The sequence below is a fragment of the Benincasa hispida genome, chromosome 9 (genome assembly GCF_027475165.1).
Source record: "Benincasa hispida cultivar pf3 chromosome 9, pf3_genome.v1.1, whole genome shotgun sequence".
NCBI lineage: Eukaryota > Viridiplantae > Streptophyta > Magnoliopsida > Cucurbitales > Cucurbitaceae > Benincasa > Benincasa hispida.
In genome coordinates, this window is record NC_143486.1 from 72,727,104 (window position 1) to 72,744,835 (window position 17,732).

At 37.1% G+C, this 17,732-nt stretch overlaps 2 protein-coding genes across 3 annotated transcripts; one reads left to right on the forward strand and one right to left on the reverse strand.

Moving 5' to 3' along the window:
- Positions 1–255: 255 nt before the first annotated feature.
- LOC120085710 (uncharacterized) lies at positions 256–17,094 on the reverse strand. Its single transcript, XM_039041862.2, has 19 exons — positions 16,837–17,094; positions 16,021–16,095; positions 15,652–15,879; positions 14,993–15,079; positions 14,764–14,853; positions 14,547–14,673; positions 14,123–14,214; positions 13,280–13,448; positions 12,303–12,424; positions 11,479–11,607; positions 11,245–11,343; positions 11,107–11,164; positions 10,949–11,024; positions 10,737–10,866; positions 3,750–3,907; positions 3,490–3,562; positions 3,216–3,407; positions 1,811–1,904; positions 256–1,404 (listed from the first exon to the last, which is right to left on the reverse strand). The coding sequence occupies exons 2-19, from the start codon at positions 16,093–16,095 to the stop codon at positions 503–505; spliced, it is 2,901 nt and encodes a 966-aa protein (XP_038897790.1). The 5' UTR covers positions 16,837–17,094; the 3' UTR covers positions 256–502.
- Positions 4,700–10,255, forward strand: LOC150034060 (uncharacterized). 2 transcript variants are annotated; one of them, XM_090318095.1, is made up of 2 exons: positions 4,700–6,581; positions 9,168–10,255. In XM_090318095.1, the coding sequence occupies exons 1-2, from the start codon at positions 6,248–6,250 to the stop codon at positions 9,368–9,370; spliced, it is 537 nt and encodes a 178-aa protein (XP_090174221.1). In that variant the 5' UTR covers positions 4,700–6,247; the 3' UTR covers positions 9,371–10,255. The 2 variants fall into 2 exon arrangements, with proteins under 2 accessions (XP_090174221.1, XP_090174220.1); XM_090318094.1 differs by lacking the exon at positions 9,168–10,255 and adding an exon at positions 6,645–7,101 and having other exon boundaries at positions 4,702–6,581.
- Positions 17,095–17,732: the final 638 nt, after the last annotated feature.

Consider the following 17,732-nt stretch of genomic DNA (forward strand, 5'->3'; position numbering starts at 1 on the left):
CATTTGGTATAAATTTTGGAAAAAATAGGATAACGTTAAAAGAAAGTTAAATTTTTATTTGGACCCTGACAAAAAATTCTCTTCAAAAATCCAAAAATATTGAGCTTGGATATCTGTCGAAAAAGACTGAAAAAATATTTCAACAACTTCTCTAAGAAGATGCTGGAAATGAAAGATGAAAACATTTGAGAATTATTTATGGAAAATACAATTTTCCATGATTGAATTGAATGTGTAAAAAGGGAAGCACAAGTATATGAGAAAAAACTTTATTTCATGTAGCAAGTGATACATCAAAGTTACCAACAGAGATAAAAGTAATAGGGTTTCTGAATTTCATCTTTTTGACTGATTATTATCATTACATTGAGTGCATTATATATAATTATTTGATATTGAGACAGTTTTCTATAAGAAGTTGCAGATTATGAAATTGCTATAAGTGTGGGTTACATCAAAGATTCTGAGTTATATGACTATGGAAAATTTTGTTCTTTCATCTTCAGTTAATCAAAGGAGTTTCCACTCTACTATGCTGTCCATCAGAAAGCCCGGGCGACGAAAATTCCACTGGTAACGGGATATTCAGCTCGGAACAAACAAGCTGTATTATGCTGGCAGTCACACCCCCAAGAGATATTTTGTTGACGGTTACGGACATCGCAAACCTGTGATCTATATTACAAAAACCTGTGGAACCACCCATTCCTGAATGACCAAACCCAATAAAAGAACCTTCTTCTGATCTCAACCTTGAGAACCCTAATCCAAATTTCCCATTTGGAATGGTGTAATTCTCATATTCCCCCTTACCCAAAAAGGCATCATGAATTCTAGGGTCTTTGTACATTTTCCCTACAAACTTATTTCCAGCATTTACATTCCTTGTGTCAACTTTTGTGCTGGGATCATTGGTATTGCTACTGCTGCTGCTATCATTAAGGAGTCTAGTGTAACCAGTATTGCTTGTAGTCCTGAAGATACTATTATCCTCAGCTATTTCGGCAGAACTCGAGTTCTTTTCGTGGTCATTATTTACGTTGGTATGACTATCCTTGCTTCTGGCAGCTTTCTGCTTCTTAGGAATCTCGGAAGTGAATTTAGGGATGTGAGGGTGGCTTCCAAGAGGTGGTTGGGAGGATGAGGAATGTGGTGGTGGTATCACACCGCCATCGGCCAGGGCTGCATAATAACGTGCCAGTGCACGAGCAGAGCAATGTCCATTGGCAGCTGGTATAATGGCACGGCGAGTATTGAGCATATTAAATAGAGGTGTCAAAGTTGAGGCAAACTGAGCAATCATGGCTGGCTGGAAGGTGGAGGGCAAGTCAGAACGATTGATGGCGGAGAACTTTTGAACATCATCAAGATTTGGTGTTAGTGTTGCAAGACGAGTTTCAACTCCTGGAGACGAGGAAAGAAAATTACAATAAGCTCAGCAACAATTTTCGGGTCTGTTTGGATTGACTAGAGAAAAAAATATTTTTCAAAAAAGTCATTTTTATTTAAACTCCTTTCATAAAAACTGTTTTAAAATACACTTTGAAAGTGTATTAAAAATTTATTTTGAGTGGTTGCCAAACATTTCAATTTTTTCAAAAATAAACACTTGAAAAGTTAAACCAAACGCACTCTCCTCTTAAAGCAATCCAGCTATTGTATTTTCACCCAACCAAGTTCATGATTACAATGATTGTGTTAATAAACTTGGTTGGTTTGTAGGGAAAATGTACAAAGACCCTAGAATTCATGATGCCTTTTTGGGTAATGTTAAGAAAGAAAAGATTGAGAGGATGTAGTAATGTTTTACCGGGAGGGATTCCGATGTATAGCTCGCCTTCTACATGGAGAGGGTTAACTAATGCTTCTTCAAGAATCTCTTGGAACTTCTTCCCCGTTGCGTGCTGTTTTGTTTTAGCAGATTAAAATCAATGAGGCAAAAAATAAGTTTATCTTAGGCTATATGCAAGTATCCAGCCTCCCAGGCCCAGTTTGACCTCCAACATGCAAAAGTCCGGAAAGTAAACACAAATGGTTAATATTTTGAGGGATAAGTGATAACCAAGCACCACAAATCTTATCTCCTGGCTGACCAATGTATTATACTTTTCTTTTCCAAACAATTAATTAATGTTAATAAAGACAAAATATGGATTGCAGTTTATCCTCAAAATGTACCCATAAGAGAGAGGAATTAGAAAGTAAATATCCATTAAAACATGCCAAGAGAATTGGTCAGAGCATCAATCGATAGACAAATACATGAAGTAAAAATCGATTTTACCACTATTCAAATTTAAGATTCAATTTAATGAAAATTAACAGTTCAATTCAAATGGGGTGGAAAAAATGAATTTTTGTAAATATATTTTCAAGAATGACTAAGATAAACTTCTGTAATTATCTTTTCTAACGGCATTTGCAAGAAATTACTTCAAATGTTTTTCAGAAGAGCTATATTGTTCACAAAAACAAAATGCCATATCATTTTCCTTGGACCATTTCTAATCAGGAAAATTACCTTTTTAGCCTCGAGGTTTTGGTTCTAGTTTTCATTTGGTCTCTAGGTTTCAAAATATTACATTTTTAGTATTTAAATTTTAAATTTGATTTCAATTTAGTCTCTTGGTTTCAAAATGTTACAATTTTACCTTTGAGATTTGAGTTCTTGCTTCATTTTGGTCCCTAAATTTCAAAATTTACACTTTTAACATCGATTTTTTACTAAATACTCGCTTTCAATCTTTAACGTTAATGTATGTTAATTAACTTAAAATAATTATGAAGTGAAAATTTAAAATTAATTTTAATAGTGATGAAAAAGTAGTGAAACTTAATTTTTTATTTCTTTTAAATTAATTAATAGACATTAAATTAAAGACGGAAAGTGAGTATATAGTAAAAAATCGAAGTTGAAAGTGTAAATCTTGAAACATAAAAACCAAACTGAAACAAAACTCATATCTCAAGGGCAAAATGGTAACGTTGAACTTAAAACTTAAGGACTAAAAGTCTACAATTTTGATACCTATGAACTAAATAAAAACTAGACCCAAGAGTTTTTTTTTCCCTTTATGATTGATCTGATGCTGACAAATTCTTGTATAGTTTGAACTCGTATCATTTTCCTTGCCAACTTTGATTCCTTAGCATAGACTAGCCTTGACATAGATTTATACCCCAAATAATTTAAGTGAATGAACGAAGCACATTACCTCAATGATTCCACCACATAGCCAGCCATACGATAGATAGTGATACAACTGCTCCTGGCCAGGTTCAGTCTCTGGCGTTGATTTAGCCATGCAATTCAAACATTCCTCCCAGTCACAAATTACCAAAGGGTTTTCCCTAACATCTACCGTGGCATTATGCAGACCTGAACTGTGGTTAAGCACGTGATAGACCTAGTAATGAAAACCAAGAATAGAAAAATGTCAAATGATACTGCAATGACATAGGAGGCAACTTTTTAGGAAGACTATGTACCTTTATTATATCTTTACCATTTGATCCAAATTCCGGCCAAATATTAGAAACGTTTTCCTGAAGCTCAAGTTTCCTTCAAGACAATTCATACGAAGAAAAAAGCAGTGTTAATATATGAAGGCATAAACAGCCTGACAGAAGGATATAAATATAAAACAGACCCATAATTCTACAGATTAAAGGACGGAGAGTTTTAACTTCAAAGACAGAACACGGACTTGAAACCTTCAGTTTAACATGCTAATAAATTATGTTCTTACCCATTATCAATTAGCCAATGCAACATTCCAGCTGTGATGCCCTTTGTTACAGAGAACACTGGAAAAAGACTATCAGGTTGAACTGGACGAGGATCGTATTTCCCCAGAACTCCAGCAGAAGTATCAATAATGACCTCTCCATCTTTGTAAGCACACACCTAACCGAATTTTACATAATTCAATAAGAAGAAACTAGTGGTAATATAGCATACCTGAGGCCTGAAGAGCAAGTTTTAATTGCTATGGACAATAGATCATTTGTGTACCAACCTCATACCCAACTGTTACTTGGCCATAAAATGTTAGCTTAACAATCCAAAAAGGTAAGCATGGAAACCTAGCCAACTTATCTTGCAAAAGACAAAGGTAAACCAGCTCAAGCAGGTAGTAAAACCTGGTTTGATCACCTAAAATGTGTTACATCTCAAATTTTAACTGTAATCAAAATAACTCAAGTCTCTATTAAATTCTTTTGCAAGTCTTTGTGAGACCCCCATCATCCATCAGTATAAGAGGAGGGGTAAGAATGTAATTGTGGGGGAAGTTAGTTATGCATGGGAGTGAGGGACGTAAGGACCATGTTAGTGCTCTAGAGGGGACCATAGTTGACATGAGGGTAGTATCGATAGGAAGGAGGTAGTATAAGTAGCTAAAGGGTAATCTTCATTTGTTTTTCAGTCTTTACTTGAGTAATAGACTCTCACAGAGAGAGAGGTTATCGCCTGAGAGTTTTCTTCATTCAATAATATCATATTGTAAGGGATACCTTACAGTCTTCTACCACATGTTCATATCTACTTGCCCGTATAGATACATACAACTATATATATATATATATATATATATATGTTGAAATTAGAGTTTTCGTCCTAGGGGCAATTTTGTCTTTTTCATTGTACCCTAGGGTTTCTCTGTTCTCTATTTAAGCAGTTGGTCTACTGTATTCCATTGTATCAGTTTTCTAATAAGAATCCCTTTATCCCGTGGTTTTTCTCCCTAATTAGGGTTTTCCACGTAAATCTTTGGTATGCTATTTTCTTTTCCCTACTCTTTTTGTGATCAGAGCATGGAGACGAAACCCTGGCCACCATTGAGGAAAATTCAACGGGAGAATCTCAAACCGTTAACCCAGATATAACCAATATTATCCAAAAAGCCATTGACAAGTACTTCCAAACCCTTCTTCCCCACTTCCGTGAAGACCAGCTGTTGCCGCCCTACCCACTACCGGCCATCTCCCTCGCAGACCCAACAACCAGCCGCCAGACCCGGCGACCGGCGACCAGCGAACCGGTCGCTACCCACCGATCCAGCCACACGAAGACAGCAGCGAACCAGCTGATACCTACCCGGTTCGGACGCACGCAGACGCGGTCGACCAGCAGTCGGCCGCTCGAATCCTGTCTGGCCGATCTCAGACAGCACCGACCGACGACTTGGAGCCCCGATTTGCTATTCCCGCTTCCGACTGGTCCAGAACCAGCGCCGATCAGTCAAGTTTCCGTCTGTTGGGTGTGCTGCCAGCCTTCTCTTCTCAGATCGGTGTCTCATCTCAACCTATGCCGCACCAAAGGACAGATGGGAGAACTATGGGTATTTTCCAGCCGGGTATGAGCAACCGAATAGGGCAGTTTTCGCCGATCACGGATGAGTTTGGAGGGGGTGAGTCTTCGTCATACCACCAGGACCAAGGAAATATAATCCAAGATCAAGTTACCCAGATGTAGTTGCAGATTAATCAACAGAACAAGATGTATAATCCAAGATCAAGTTACCCAGATGTAGTTGCAGATTAATCAACAGAACAAGATGTTTCAGCAGCAGCTTGCTGCTATTGAGGAAGCCCTGGGATCGACATCCAAGATCCAACCATACCCTGAAAACTCGGTAACTCCGTTCCCTACTTACCCCTCAAATTAATGTTCTGGAACTATAGGCAATTCCTCTGGAATTATTATAGGAGAAAAGTTGAATGGTGATAATTACTTCTCTTGGTCTCAATCTATTAAAATGGCCCTGGAGGGCCGTCATAAATTTGGATATCTGACAGGTGAAATACCAAAACCAAGGATTGGTGATCCCCAAGAACGAATGTGGAAAGGAGAGGATTCTTTGTTGAGGTCGATTTTGATTGGAAGTGTGGAACCTCAGATTGGGAAACCTTTATTGTATGCAGCTACAGTCCGTGATATTTGGGAGGCAGCCCAGAAACTCTACTCCAAAAGACAGAATGTCTCATGGTTATATACTCTACGTAAGCAAGTTCATGAATGAAAACAGGGAACGATGGACGTTACTGCTTACTTTAACAAGCTATCTTTGTCTTTGTTATGGCAAGAGATGGATCTATGTCGTGAGATGATTTGGAAATGTCCGTATGGAAGAGTGTCACATTATCAGTCTAAAGAAACCGATCGCGTGTATGACTCTTGCAGGACAACTCTAAATTTGATACATTGCGCAGTCGTATACTGGAGACCAGACCTATACCATCCTTAATGGAGGTTTGTTCTGAAGTTCGCCTGGAAGAAGATAGGTTGAGAGCCATGAACAGTACACCTGTAGCACCAACAGATTCCGCTGCTTTCAAAACATCAGGCCCTAAACAAGATAAACAAAACAGTAAGCCGCCCCCAGTGTGCGAACATTGCAAAAAACCCTGGCACACTAAGGATCAGTGCTGGAAACTCCACGGCCGACCACCTAATGGTAAGAAACGACAACCAAGTCGGGCTCTCGTAGGTGAATCTATTACTGAAGATACTCATACTCAAAACCAGGAAACTACTCAGAACACTACTATAGTGGGTGTAAGTGCAATCGCCCATACAGGTACTTTTTAATCTTTTGGTCTTGTGAGTATAACTGGTAATAAACTGTGGATATTAAACTCAGGAGCCACAGATCACCTCACTGGTTCTTCTGATCAATTTTTATCTTATCAACCTGGTGCTGGAAATGAAAGAATCGGAATTGCAGATGAGTCTTTTGCTCCTGTTGCTGGAAAAGGACGAGTGTCACCCTTTGCCGGCTTAATACTCCAGGATGTGTTGCATGTGCCAAAAGTGTCTTACAATCTGTTATCTATTAGTAAACTAACAAGAGATTTGAAGTGTCGTGTTAGTTTCTCACCTGATGATGTTGTTTTTCAAGATCTGACCTCGGGGAGGACGATTGGCATTGCCCGGCATGACAGGGAACTCTATTTCCTTACTGAAGAAGCTTCCTTTAGGCTATGTGATAGGACTAGTTTGTTTTCTTCTCATTTTTCCATTTCTGAAACTGATTATATGTTGTGACATTATCGTCTTGGCCATCCTAGTTTCCAGTATATGAACTATTTGTTTCCTCATCTTTTCCGCAATATTAATATTTCTAAATTGAAATGTAATGTGTGTGTCCAGACAAAACAGCCTCGTGTTTCTTTCTCTTCTCAGCCCTATAAGCCCTCTAAACCATTTACTCTATTCCATAGCGATGTCTAGGGTCCTTCACCAGTCACTACCATAACTGGGAAGCATTGGTTTGTAACCTTTATTGACGATCATACTCGTCTAACCTGGGTTTTCCTTCTGACAGATAAATCAGAAGTCACTTCAGTTTTTCAACAATTTTACAATTCCATAGAAACCCAGTTCAACGCTAGAATCGCTATTTTCAGGAGTGATAATGGTCGAGAATACCTTAGTAACACCTTACGAGAATTCCTTATCTCCAAAGGTGTTGTCCATCAGAGTTCCTGTGCGTACACTCCTCAACAAAATGGAGTGGCCGAACGGAAAAACCGTCACCTGGTCGAAGTTGCCCGCTCTCTTATGTTGTCAACCTCTCTTCCCTCTTAATTGTGGGGTGATGCTATCTTGACAGCAGCCCATCTAATAAACTGCATGCCATCCCAAGTCCTAAAATTCCAAATCCCTTTAGATTTCTTCAAAGAGTCTTACCCCAACTCCAGACTTCTTTCTGATGTACCCCTTCGTGTCTTTGGCTGTGTGGTGTGCGTCCATACACACGGACCTAACTGTACCAAGTTTACCCCTCGGGCACAAAAATGCGTTTTTGTAGAGTACCCTCTACATCAGCGTGGGTACAAGTGTTATCACCCTCCTTCCAGAAAATACTTTGTCTCTATGGATGTGACCTTCTTCGAAAATCATCCATTCTTTCCCAATGGTTTTCTTCAGGGGGAGCATTCCAGTGAAGAAACCAATTGGAGTCCCAGCCTTTCTGTCTTACCTGAACCCGAACCCATCCTTGATGTCAGTGTCAGTACCAATGCACCTATCCTCCCAACTGAACAAATCCCTTGGATCACATACTATAGAAAGAATCTCAAGAAGGAAATAGCGTCACCTATTATCTCTCCGGCTCCAGTTCATGAGTCTGAATAGAGATCAGTTCTAGGTACTAGTAGTCCTATCCCTGATCATGATAATAAATGTGATAACACTAATGCTTGTGTTGAAAATGTTGAGAGCAAAAGCAAGGAAGATAATACCAGCAGGGATGTGATTGAGGTTGATGATGGTGTAGAGACAGATGAGTGTGTGACTCTTGAGGACATGGTAGAACCTGGAAAAGAAGCTTCTCTTATTCCCGCTGGGAAAAATGTTGAGAGTGGGAAAATAACAGAACCGGAGGGAGAATGCAGTATGTCGAAGAAAATAAAGATAGAGATGAATCCCTTGATCTTCTGATTGCCCTAAGGAAAGGTACGAGATCATGTACTAAATATCCATTGCAAAGTTATTTGTCATAGTAATTTATCTCCTGAGTTCAAGACCCTCACTACAAGCCTAGACACAGTGGTGATACCAAACAGTATACACACAGCTTTGGAAAGTCCTGAATGGAAAGCAGCAGTTATGGAAGAAATGAAAGCTCTTGAGAAAAATCATACGTGGGATCAAGTCAGTCTTCCAAATGGTCATAAAGCAGTCAGATGTAAATGGGTGTTCACAATAAAATATAAGCCCGATGAAACTGTTGACAGATACAAGGCCAGATTATTGGCCAGGGGTTTTACTCAGACGTTTGGGGTTGATTATTCAGAGACCTTTTCGCCAGTTGCAAAGCTAAATATTGTTCGAGTCCTCCTTTCTATTGTAGTTAATAAGGATTGGCCCCTTCACCAGCTTGATGTGAAGAATGCTTTTCTCAATGGAGAACTGGAGGAAGAAGTCTATATGCGTCCCCCTCCAGGATTTGAGAAACAGTTTGATCACCGAGTTTGCAGATTGAAAAAGTCCTTATATGGGCTAAAACAGTCACCGAGGGCTTGGTAAGGAAGATTTACTATGTTTGTAAAGTCTCAAGGATATAAACAGGGTCATTCTAATCATACTCTGTTTACTAAAAGGTCTGTATCCGAGAAAGTCGCAGTTTTGATTGTTTATGTTGATGACATTGTTATTTCAGGTGATGATACCTCAGAGATTGACCGATTGAAAGCAAAGATGGCTGAGGAATTCGAGATCAAGGACCTTGGAAAACTAAGATACTTCCTCGGAATGGAAGTAGCTCGATCAAGAGAAGGAATTTCAGTTTCCCAATGGAAGTATACTATGGACCTGCTCAAGGAAATTGGTATGATGAGGTGCAACCAATTGATACCCCTATAGAAGCCAATGCAAAGTTAAGTAATATGAGTAAAAGTGTTCCAGTGAGCAAAGAAAGATATCAACGACTTGTTGGGAAATTAATATATCTTTCCCATACTAGACCCGACATCTCTTATGCAGTAAGTATGGTCAGTCAGTTCATGCAGTCACCATACAAAGAACACATGAGGGCAGTAGAGCGCATTTTGAGATATCTGAAAACTTCTCCAGGGAAAGGCTTGATGTTCAAGAAAACTAAAAAACGATGTATCGAAGCTTACACCGATGCTGATTGGATAGGATCTGTAGTAGACAGAAAATCAACATCAGGATATTGTACCTTTGTGTGGGGCAATCTTGTTACATGGAGAAGCAAAAAACAAGGTGTTGTTGCCAGAAGCAATGCTGAGGCAGAATACAGGGTCATGAGTCAGGAAATCTGTGAAGAGATCTGGCTTGAAAAAGTCTTAAAAGACCTTAATCAAGAGCATACCAGTCCAATGAAACTCTACTGTGATAATAAAGCAGCCATAAACATAGCAAACAACCCTGTTCAACATGACAGAACAAAGCATGTGGAGATTGACCGGCACTTTATCAAGGAAAGACTCGATAGTTGCAACATTTGTGTTCCTTATATTCCCTCCAATCAACAAATTGCAGATGTCCTAACAAAAGGGCTTTCCAGACAATTGTTTGACGTTTGTGTGAACAAGTTGGGACTTATTGACATCTACGCCCCAACTTGGGGGAGTGTTGAAATTAGGGTTTTCGCCCTAGGGGCAATTTTGTCTTTTCATTGTACCCTAGGGTTTCCCTGTTCTCTATTTAAGCTGTTGGTCTATTGTATTTCATTGTATCAATTTTCTAATAAGAATCCCTTTATCCCGTGGTTTTTCTCTCTAATTAGGGTTTTCCACATAAATCTTTGGTGTGCTATTTTCTTTTCCCTACTCTTTTTTCATCAATATATATATATGTATGTATGTATGCATGCATGCATGCATGCGCATACACACACGTACACACTCTAACTCAGACTGGTGTATAATTCTGAGAGAGAGAAAGAAATAACATACTACTGAATGATACTTTGGATAAATTTTCAGGATCCATAATACACATTACTATTTGGATTTTGAATAATTGCCAAACCAAGCACACAGCTAAAGCCTAAATGTTAAGGGCCAAATCTGAGATGCATGCTATATCTGTTCAAGCATGTAATGAATGAAATAGATCGTAGGAAAAACATTAATTATATACAAGAATTTACCAAAACTGAAACTTGCACATACGTAATGACATTTTGCATTAAATTGCATTCTGAAATATTAGAAAATGATTTAGTTATGCAATGGTATAATATTTAAGTTGTGGTACATGCCTGGATTCCAAGTATTTTATCCTCATTCCCCAGCTTGATTAAGAGTTGTCTCAGTTTAGCTTCAACATCAGAATGGACAGGTGTACTCCAGATCCATTGATCATTTACGTTGGGCTCCTTGCTAATACTTCTGAAACATCCAATATTAAACCAAGCTGAATGTAAAGACGATGATGCACCATTAATCATGCAAACATCCAGAAAGCACTCACCCTTGTAGAACAAATTCAGCAAACGGTCTCATGATTTCTAGATATACGATGCGAACATCCATCAAGGAAGAAAGACCTACATTAATCTCTCAAAGTTCAGAAAACACAAATCAAATACTCTTTTGTAAGTTAAAACCAATTCATGATTAAATGAATACCTCTTAGAAGATTAAGGACCCGAGCAAATATTATAATATCACCAGGAAATGCATCAACCTGGATGAAAGATGGGCTCTCACCATATGCAAACACAGACAAATGTGATAGAGAAATAATGAGAAGCTATATCAACTTACAGGATTAAAACGTTTAGCCTCCTTTTGATTAATTTTCATTCTTTCTTGTATTTCTTTCACATTCTTTGATCTTTGCTCCGTCATAGCTCTAAAGGTCTCCTGTAAAATAACTGAAGAAGTAAAAACATGAACCTAATTTATTCATAGGACTCATGATGAAATATATCAGAGAATGAAAATCTGTAAGAAACATCAGAGATAATCATGACTCTCAAGAGCTTGGCATGCACTTACCTGCGATTCTTTCGCAGCAGTTGTTGCTCGAAAGAATACATTTGTCACCGACATTGCTTGCTCCGGCATATCAAGACGCAACTTCAGTCCCATTTCAGCGAAGGAAGATAGAAGAGCAACATGGTCACCCTATCAAAGAAGATGTTTACAAACTGTTTTCGTTTTTAAGGAAAATGGTGCGAAATAAAGAGTCCACGAAGAACAACAAACCAGCTTATTTTCTTACCAACTAACTGTCTTACAATAACAATGATAAACTAATACTATAACAAACTGCATCGAGGGGGTAATATAATTATAAGTTTTGATAAGCAAATAGTTGGGGAAGATAAGGAATTTGAGCACATAAATAAACATGGATGCTTCAATTGTCTTAGATATACTTTAGGAGATAACTAGATAAAGACAATTGTGAAATAAAAAATCGAGGAGGATGATTGGTTTTTGTGGCTGTAAGAAGAATAAGCTATGTGTTATAAACAACCATACTAGCAGTGAACTGATCAAATAAGTTTGTAAAACCAAAACACTGTTAACATTTGAAGAGTAAAATGCAGACAGTTTACTGTTTACAATATGTTATTTACCATCGATGATGGTGTGTTGAATATTAAATAAACTGTGTATTCATAGTATCAACATCAGTAAGTCTTCAATCTCGCAATGTTGCACTTAAGAGAGTGACACGCATCAAACTTTTGAATTGACAATTGTATTTAAACTAAACCAAAGGATCAAATGTTAAAAAGATAAATGTGAAGGAAATCATATATCTGAGGGTCTAATTTTGTTTATGATTTACCCAATAATAATGTCATACAAACCTCTGCAGCTGCCAAAAACATCTTTGCCAGAGCTAGTTTGATGGTGTTTGGTAATTTCTTTGTAAGCCCAAAGTCAAGCAAAATTGGACGATGAGGAGGTTCCTTGCTGATGAGAAAATTCCCTGCACAAAGTAACAAAAAAGGCACTAAAACAACTATTGTATTGGGATGGTTACATCCCTAATATTTCCATAAAGCCAGTCTTATGATTCTTGCACTTATCCCAGCTTTCTGAATTTCTGAGATTAGAAACTTTCCTTAGCAGTGTAAAAAACTTATCTAGTTAGGTAAGTCCTAATTACATAGTCATAACAGAAACATTATGAAACAAAAAATGTACTTGGATGTTTTCATTGTTTTCTTTTGTCTTTTAAACTATTCATATAGAGTAGATCATTATTTAGTGAACATAACTTGGCTTCAATCATGGACAGGTCGAGGATATCTTCTCTCCAAAAGACCAAGATATTGGCAGGAGATTTATCCGAGCGAGATGTTCAACATTCTTGATAAATGTTAGTTTTTTAAAATATTATGCAAAAGAAACAAATGAAAATAAAATCAGATTAGATAACTTTCGATACATTTTCTAAAATTGAAATGAATTTATAACAATTTTAAAAGGTTGATCCACGAAATAGTTCTTAAAAATACACCCTCAACAAATCCTGAGGAATACTCATCTTGAAAATTAACATTTCCCCCCACTCCAATATATATATATATATATATATATATATAATTTGGTCTTTTCACATTTACCCTCAAACAAAAAATATTTTTATTTCCTTTTTTTTTTTCTTACGAGAAACAAATTCATTTATATAATGAACTACAAAACATTTGGGCATTGCCTAATTCCAACGTTGAATGTACTATATACCAACAACAAATCTTTTACCACTAATTTTTTTTTTATTAATCTACATTTATTTACATTAAAATGACTGCACATATACAAAATAATAATAATGTACCAGGATGGGGGTCGCCATTGAAAAATCCATCAACATAAATTTGGTGTGCATAAGCCCGTGTGATTTCTTCAACAATTCTTTGTTTGTCGACACCATATGCTTCCAGACTAGCAGAGTCATTTAAACGTATGCCGTCCATATACTCTAAAATTAAAACTTTCTCTGTTGACTGCCACAGAAACCCACAGAACAACAGCTGACTATATAAGCAACCTAATCTTATGCATATGTAGAACTACGTAAGCAATAACTTCTCCATTCCAGATGTTGAGAAAATACATTAAGTGTTAAACATGTTGCTAATTTATGAGCAGAGATCAATCCTTAAGAAAATGACTTTGATCTAGTAGATTTGCGTGGCATAGATGTATATATATCCTTTGAAAAGTTTTCAAATAAGCTAAAATTGCAATTGGGAAACCTTCAACATGATTAATGTTTCCTGCTTACAATGATAAAACTTACTTTTCAATTTTTCTTCCTTTTTTTTGTTTTTCAGTTTAACAATTGCAGGGTGGAAGAACAAACTATCGACCTGAGAAGGTAATACGTGTCTTAGCTATTGAGCTAACTCGGATGGGCAATGTACCTTTCTAATTTTAGAAATCTTTATCTCAAATAAGTTGTTTTTGTCGAAGTTCCTCAATAGTTCTTTAGCTCTCTTGACCGATAAAATATTTTCATTTGTCATTTATGTTGGCCTCTTAATATTGTAATAAATAAGATTTTCCTACAAAGTACTTTCAAATAATGCTATATCGTTCATCATATCCATGATAATATGATGATTCAATAGTAACCAAACATTCCAGAAAATATGGTATTATAAGGTAGGAAAATTGCCTGAACAACTTCCGGAATAAAAACATTTACAGTCCCAAGGCCTTTATCGTCATCTGAGCAGCCAAGATTTCTAGATACTGTCCTGGTGTTCTCTACAAAATGAAATAAAAAAAGAGGCAAAGGAAATAATGAATTAGGCAGCTTTAATTTTAAATAAATGCCATGATCTGGATTTGACGAGATGCACGGAAGTAAACTATGATAATGAGTTTGGCCAATTTGGAATTTAGGCTAGAATGCGATATAGATAACAACAGAAGAAGTATTCTATCAGCATACTGGAAGAAGATGCATTATTTCACTAAACAATATAAAATCATGGTTAGGCGCCAAACTCATGATAAGCTGACATGCAGGATACGTAATCGTTGACTCAGCAACAATAGGTGAAGTATCTTTTACAGTAAGTTCAGAAAAGACATACCAGCTTCAAGATTGAAATCAAGTTCTTTGGGAGCTTCTCGGCACCATTCATCTATAATGGGATTGAGATCATACTGTGGTTCTACCCAGGCTATCCAATCAACAATCGCCTTTGCATTCTTCAAGTCCTAAAAATAGTCATCATATGCTAATCAATCAGACAGAAGGCTCATCAAATGTCTTGATCAAACGTCTTAAAGTCTATAAAATATGCTCACCTCCAATATAACTGTCTTTATGCCCTCATGTTGCACTTTGATAACCACCTCCCTTCCATTAAGCAAAGTTGCTCGGTGCACTTGGGCTATCTGACAGAATCAAATAATAAGGGAATTTTCAAACTTGCAAATCCTACACTTGAAATAAAATATATACTGATTGAGAACCTACTCTAGTGACTCATCTGTATCCTATAAGTAACAACTGTCTAAGGTAAGAGGATCTTACAGATGCAGTTGCTAGGGGTTCTTCCACAAAGTTTGCAAATATATCAGTTATTGGTTTCCCCAACTCTTTCTGTATGGTCTGGCGAACCTGTCATGGAAAACAAGTATCACGAAAACACCAATTAGAAATCTGTAAAATAATGCTATAAGCTTCTGAGGTTTAGCATGCCACAAATATGGCAAGTCGTAAACAGAATTGAAGAAGATATAACTTCCTCACCATCTCATGATAAGAAACTATACAGTTGCATCAAAGATTTGAAATGTTTGAAGACTCTTTGCATGCAAAAATTTATAAGGCAGGCAAATGAAAATTAATAATTAACCAAAAGAGAAATATAGCATGTTTAATTGAGAAATTGTGATGTAACCTAAAAGGACAAAAGGATATAATCCTCCAAGAAGCAAGTTTATGAATCTTATTAGAATGATAAGGTGTGTAGAATACATGAGAAGGACCCCTATTTATAAGGGACTAACACACAAATGAGGGTAAAAGGGATTAACCTAGGGATTCACCTGAAATACCCTAATCCTACCTCCATCAAATTGTGATTAGAATAAGCACGGTAGATATCAAAGGCCTGTCTCATTTATCTATCTATGATCCATTAATTAGTTTTCTTCTCCTTCACAAAAATAAAAAGCATAAAAGATAACCTCTTGCATAGGACGAGGAGGGAGAGAGTCCTGTAGCTGTTTGAGGAGGCGTATGTATGCATCAGGAACAACATCTGCTCGAGTAGATAAATACTGTCCAAATTTCACCCACAAACCTTCCAACTCTATTATCAAACTCAATGCCCGCTTTGCATTTCGTTCATGTGCTTTTTCCCATAAGGCTGATCTTTTAGATTTGCTAATCCACTTCTCTCTTTGCTCTAATGCCTTCAGACACACCCACAAAATTAAAATTAATTAATTATTAATTATAAAAATAAAATAAACAAATAAAGGAAGGTGAACTTGTTTCTTGCTTGATGAAAACAGTGGAGAGGTAAACAGGGATCTGGGAACAGGGAACTTTACCTTATAATCCAGGTATATCACTAAAGCCAGGGTGAATACTTTCATTCTTCTTCTGTAGATGTTCCCCCATGCCATCTGAGAGAATCAGGTCGAGAAGAAGACAACAATTGCTTTAGTTCACACTTTCTTAGAACGATAATAGAAACTTTATGATGACAACCTATAATAAATTAATTTAACTATATCCTGACAACTGTCGGGAGTTGCAACCTGCAGTCTACTTAGAAAATTATCTTTTCAACTAAAAAATGGCGTGCCTAAAGAAACTTCGTCTAAAAAACTTCGTCGTCCATCTCGATGGAGATTCCAAGTGTAACTATCAAACGACCCAAATCATCTTTAGTTGCTATCCGGCAGACTCGAAGTCCAGAGCAGAAGCTTAATCCTCTAAAACGGGGAATAAATTAAGAAACTGCAAGGGATGATGACACTGTACCATCCCTTGCGCGATAAGTTAAGCCACCTTGTTTTCTCCAATTTCAACTATATTAAGCATCGCTCATCACTTTTAACGTAATAATTTCACACATGCAAATTTCAGAAAACTATGAACTGCCTAGAAAGCATCAAATTCAACAAGCAAAAAGATTTCGAGAATATCCACTATAGAATCACTTCCCACGACAGCGACAACAGAGATTTCGGGAATCACAGGATTACATTCTAACACATAACGTAGAATTCAATCAAGCAATTGATGAAAAAGGATGATCCTCGCAATTCAAGCTTCTAATTATACGCATGCCGTATGCTGATGCCTATCATCACACACGCGCAAAAAAAAAAAAAAAGGCAGCGAGAAAAATCATCACTAACCTGAAAAATTCGTCGGAACTTCGTCGGAGGAAATTAAATCAGATGAACCGGGGGAAAGCTGAAAGTCTCGAAACAAGACTCCTCCAAAATGAAGAACTTTGAAGAATCAAACGAAAGAGGGATCGAATTTTCCCAATTCGATTCTGATTGTGTCGTTTTCAGTTGGTTTTTTTTCTTGAATTAGAGTTTTCTTCTTCCTTTTTCTCGGTGATGTGATGTGGTTTGCAATTCGATCACCTAACTCTTTTCTGTGATAAAAAAAACTTTGTCAAATTTATAGCAATCTTTTACCACAGTTAAGGCCAATTAGAAATGAACACGTGGACTGTTGGTCCCGATGTGGCTGCTTACGTGGAATAACTGGGTCCCAAGGTGCCTTGCAGTGTGAATATAGTTATATTCGTATGTGGAAAATATTAAAAGTGGTACGTGGACGGTCCCTTTGCCGTACGATTAGAACTTTGGGAAATGCTTGTTTGGTTTTTTTTGTTAGGTAAAAGTACAACAATTTTGGGTTGGGATTGGAAGGTTTTTTGGTCTAAAATTTGCTACAATATATGTAAATACCTTTGTAAGTAATTTGCTGCCATGCATTTTTTTTTTAAGTAGGGTTGTGTGATTTGGGGGTTGTTTAGGGAGTGTAATGGAACGGTTGTTGTAATGTAATCCAAAACCTATTTTTGGATATAATCTTTTGGATCCGATTTGTCGAAGATTTTTTGAATTCATGTGTGGTTCAAAAATATGGGTATCTAATCCTTATGGATTAACGGGAAGGGTACAAGCTGTAAATCCTATGTGGGGTGTCGAAGGTTTTGTCCTTATGTTTCGGCCGGAATAGCCTTGCATCATATTGTAGCAAGTACATTGGACGTATTAGCATAAACTAAGCTCAT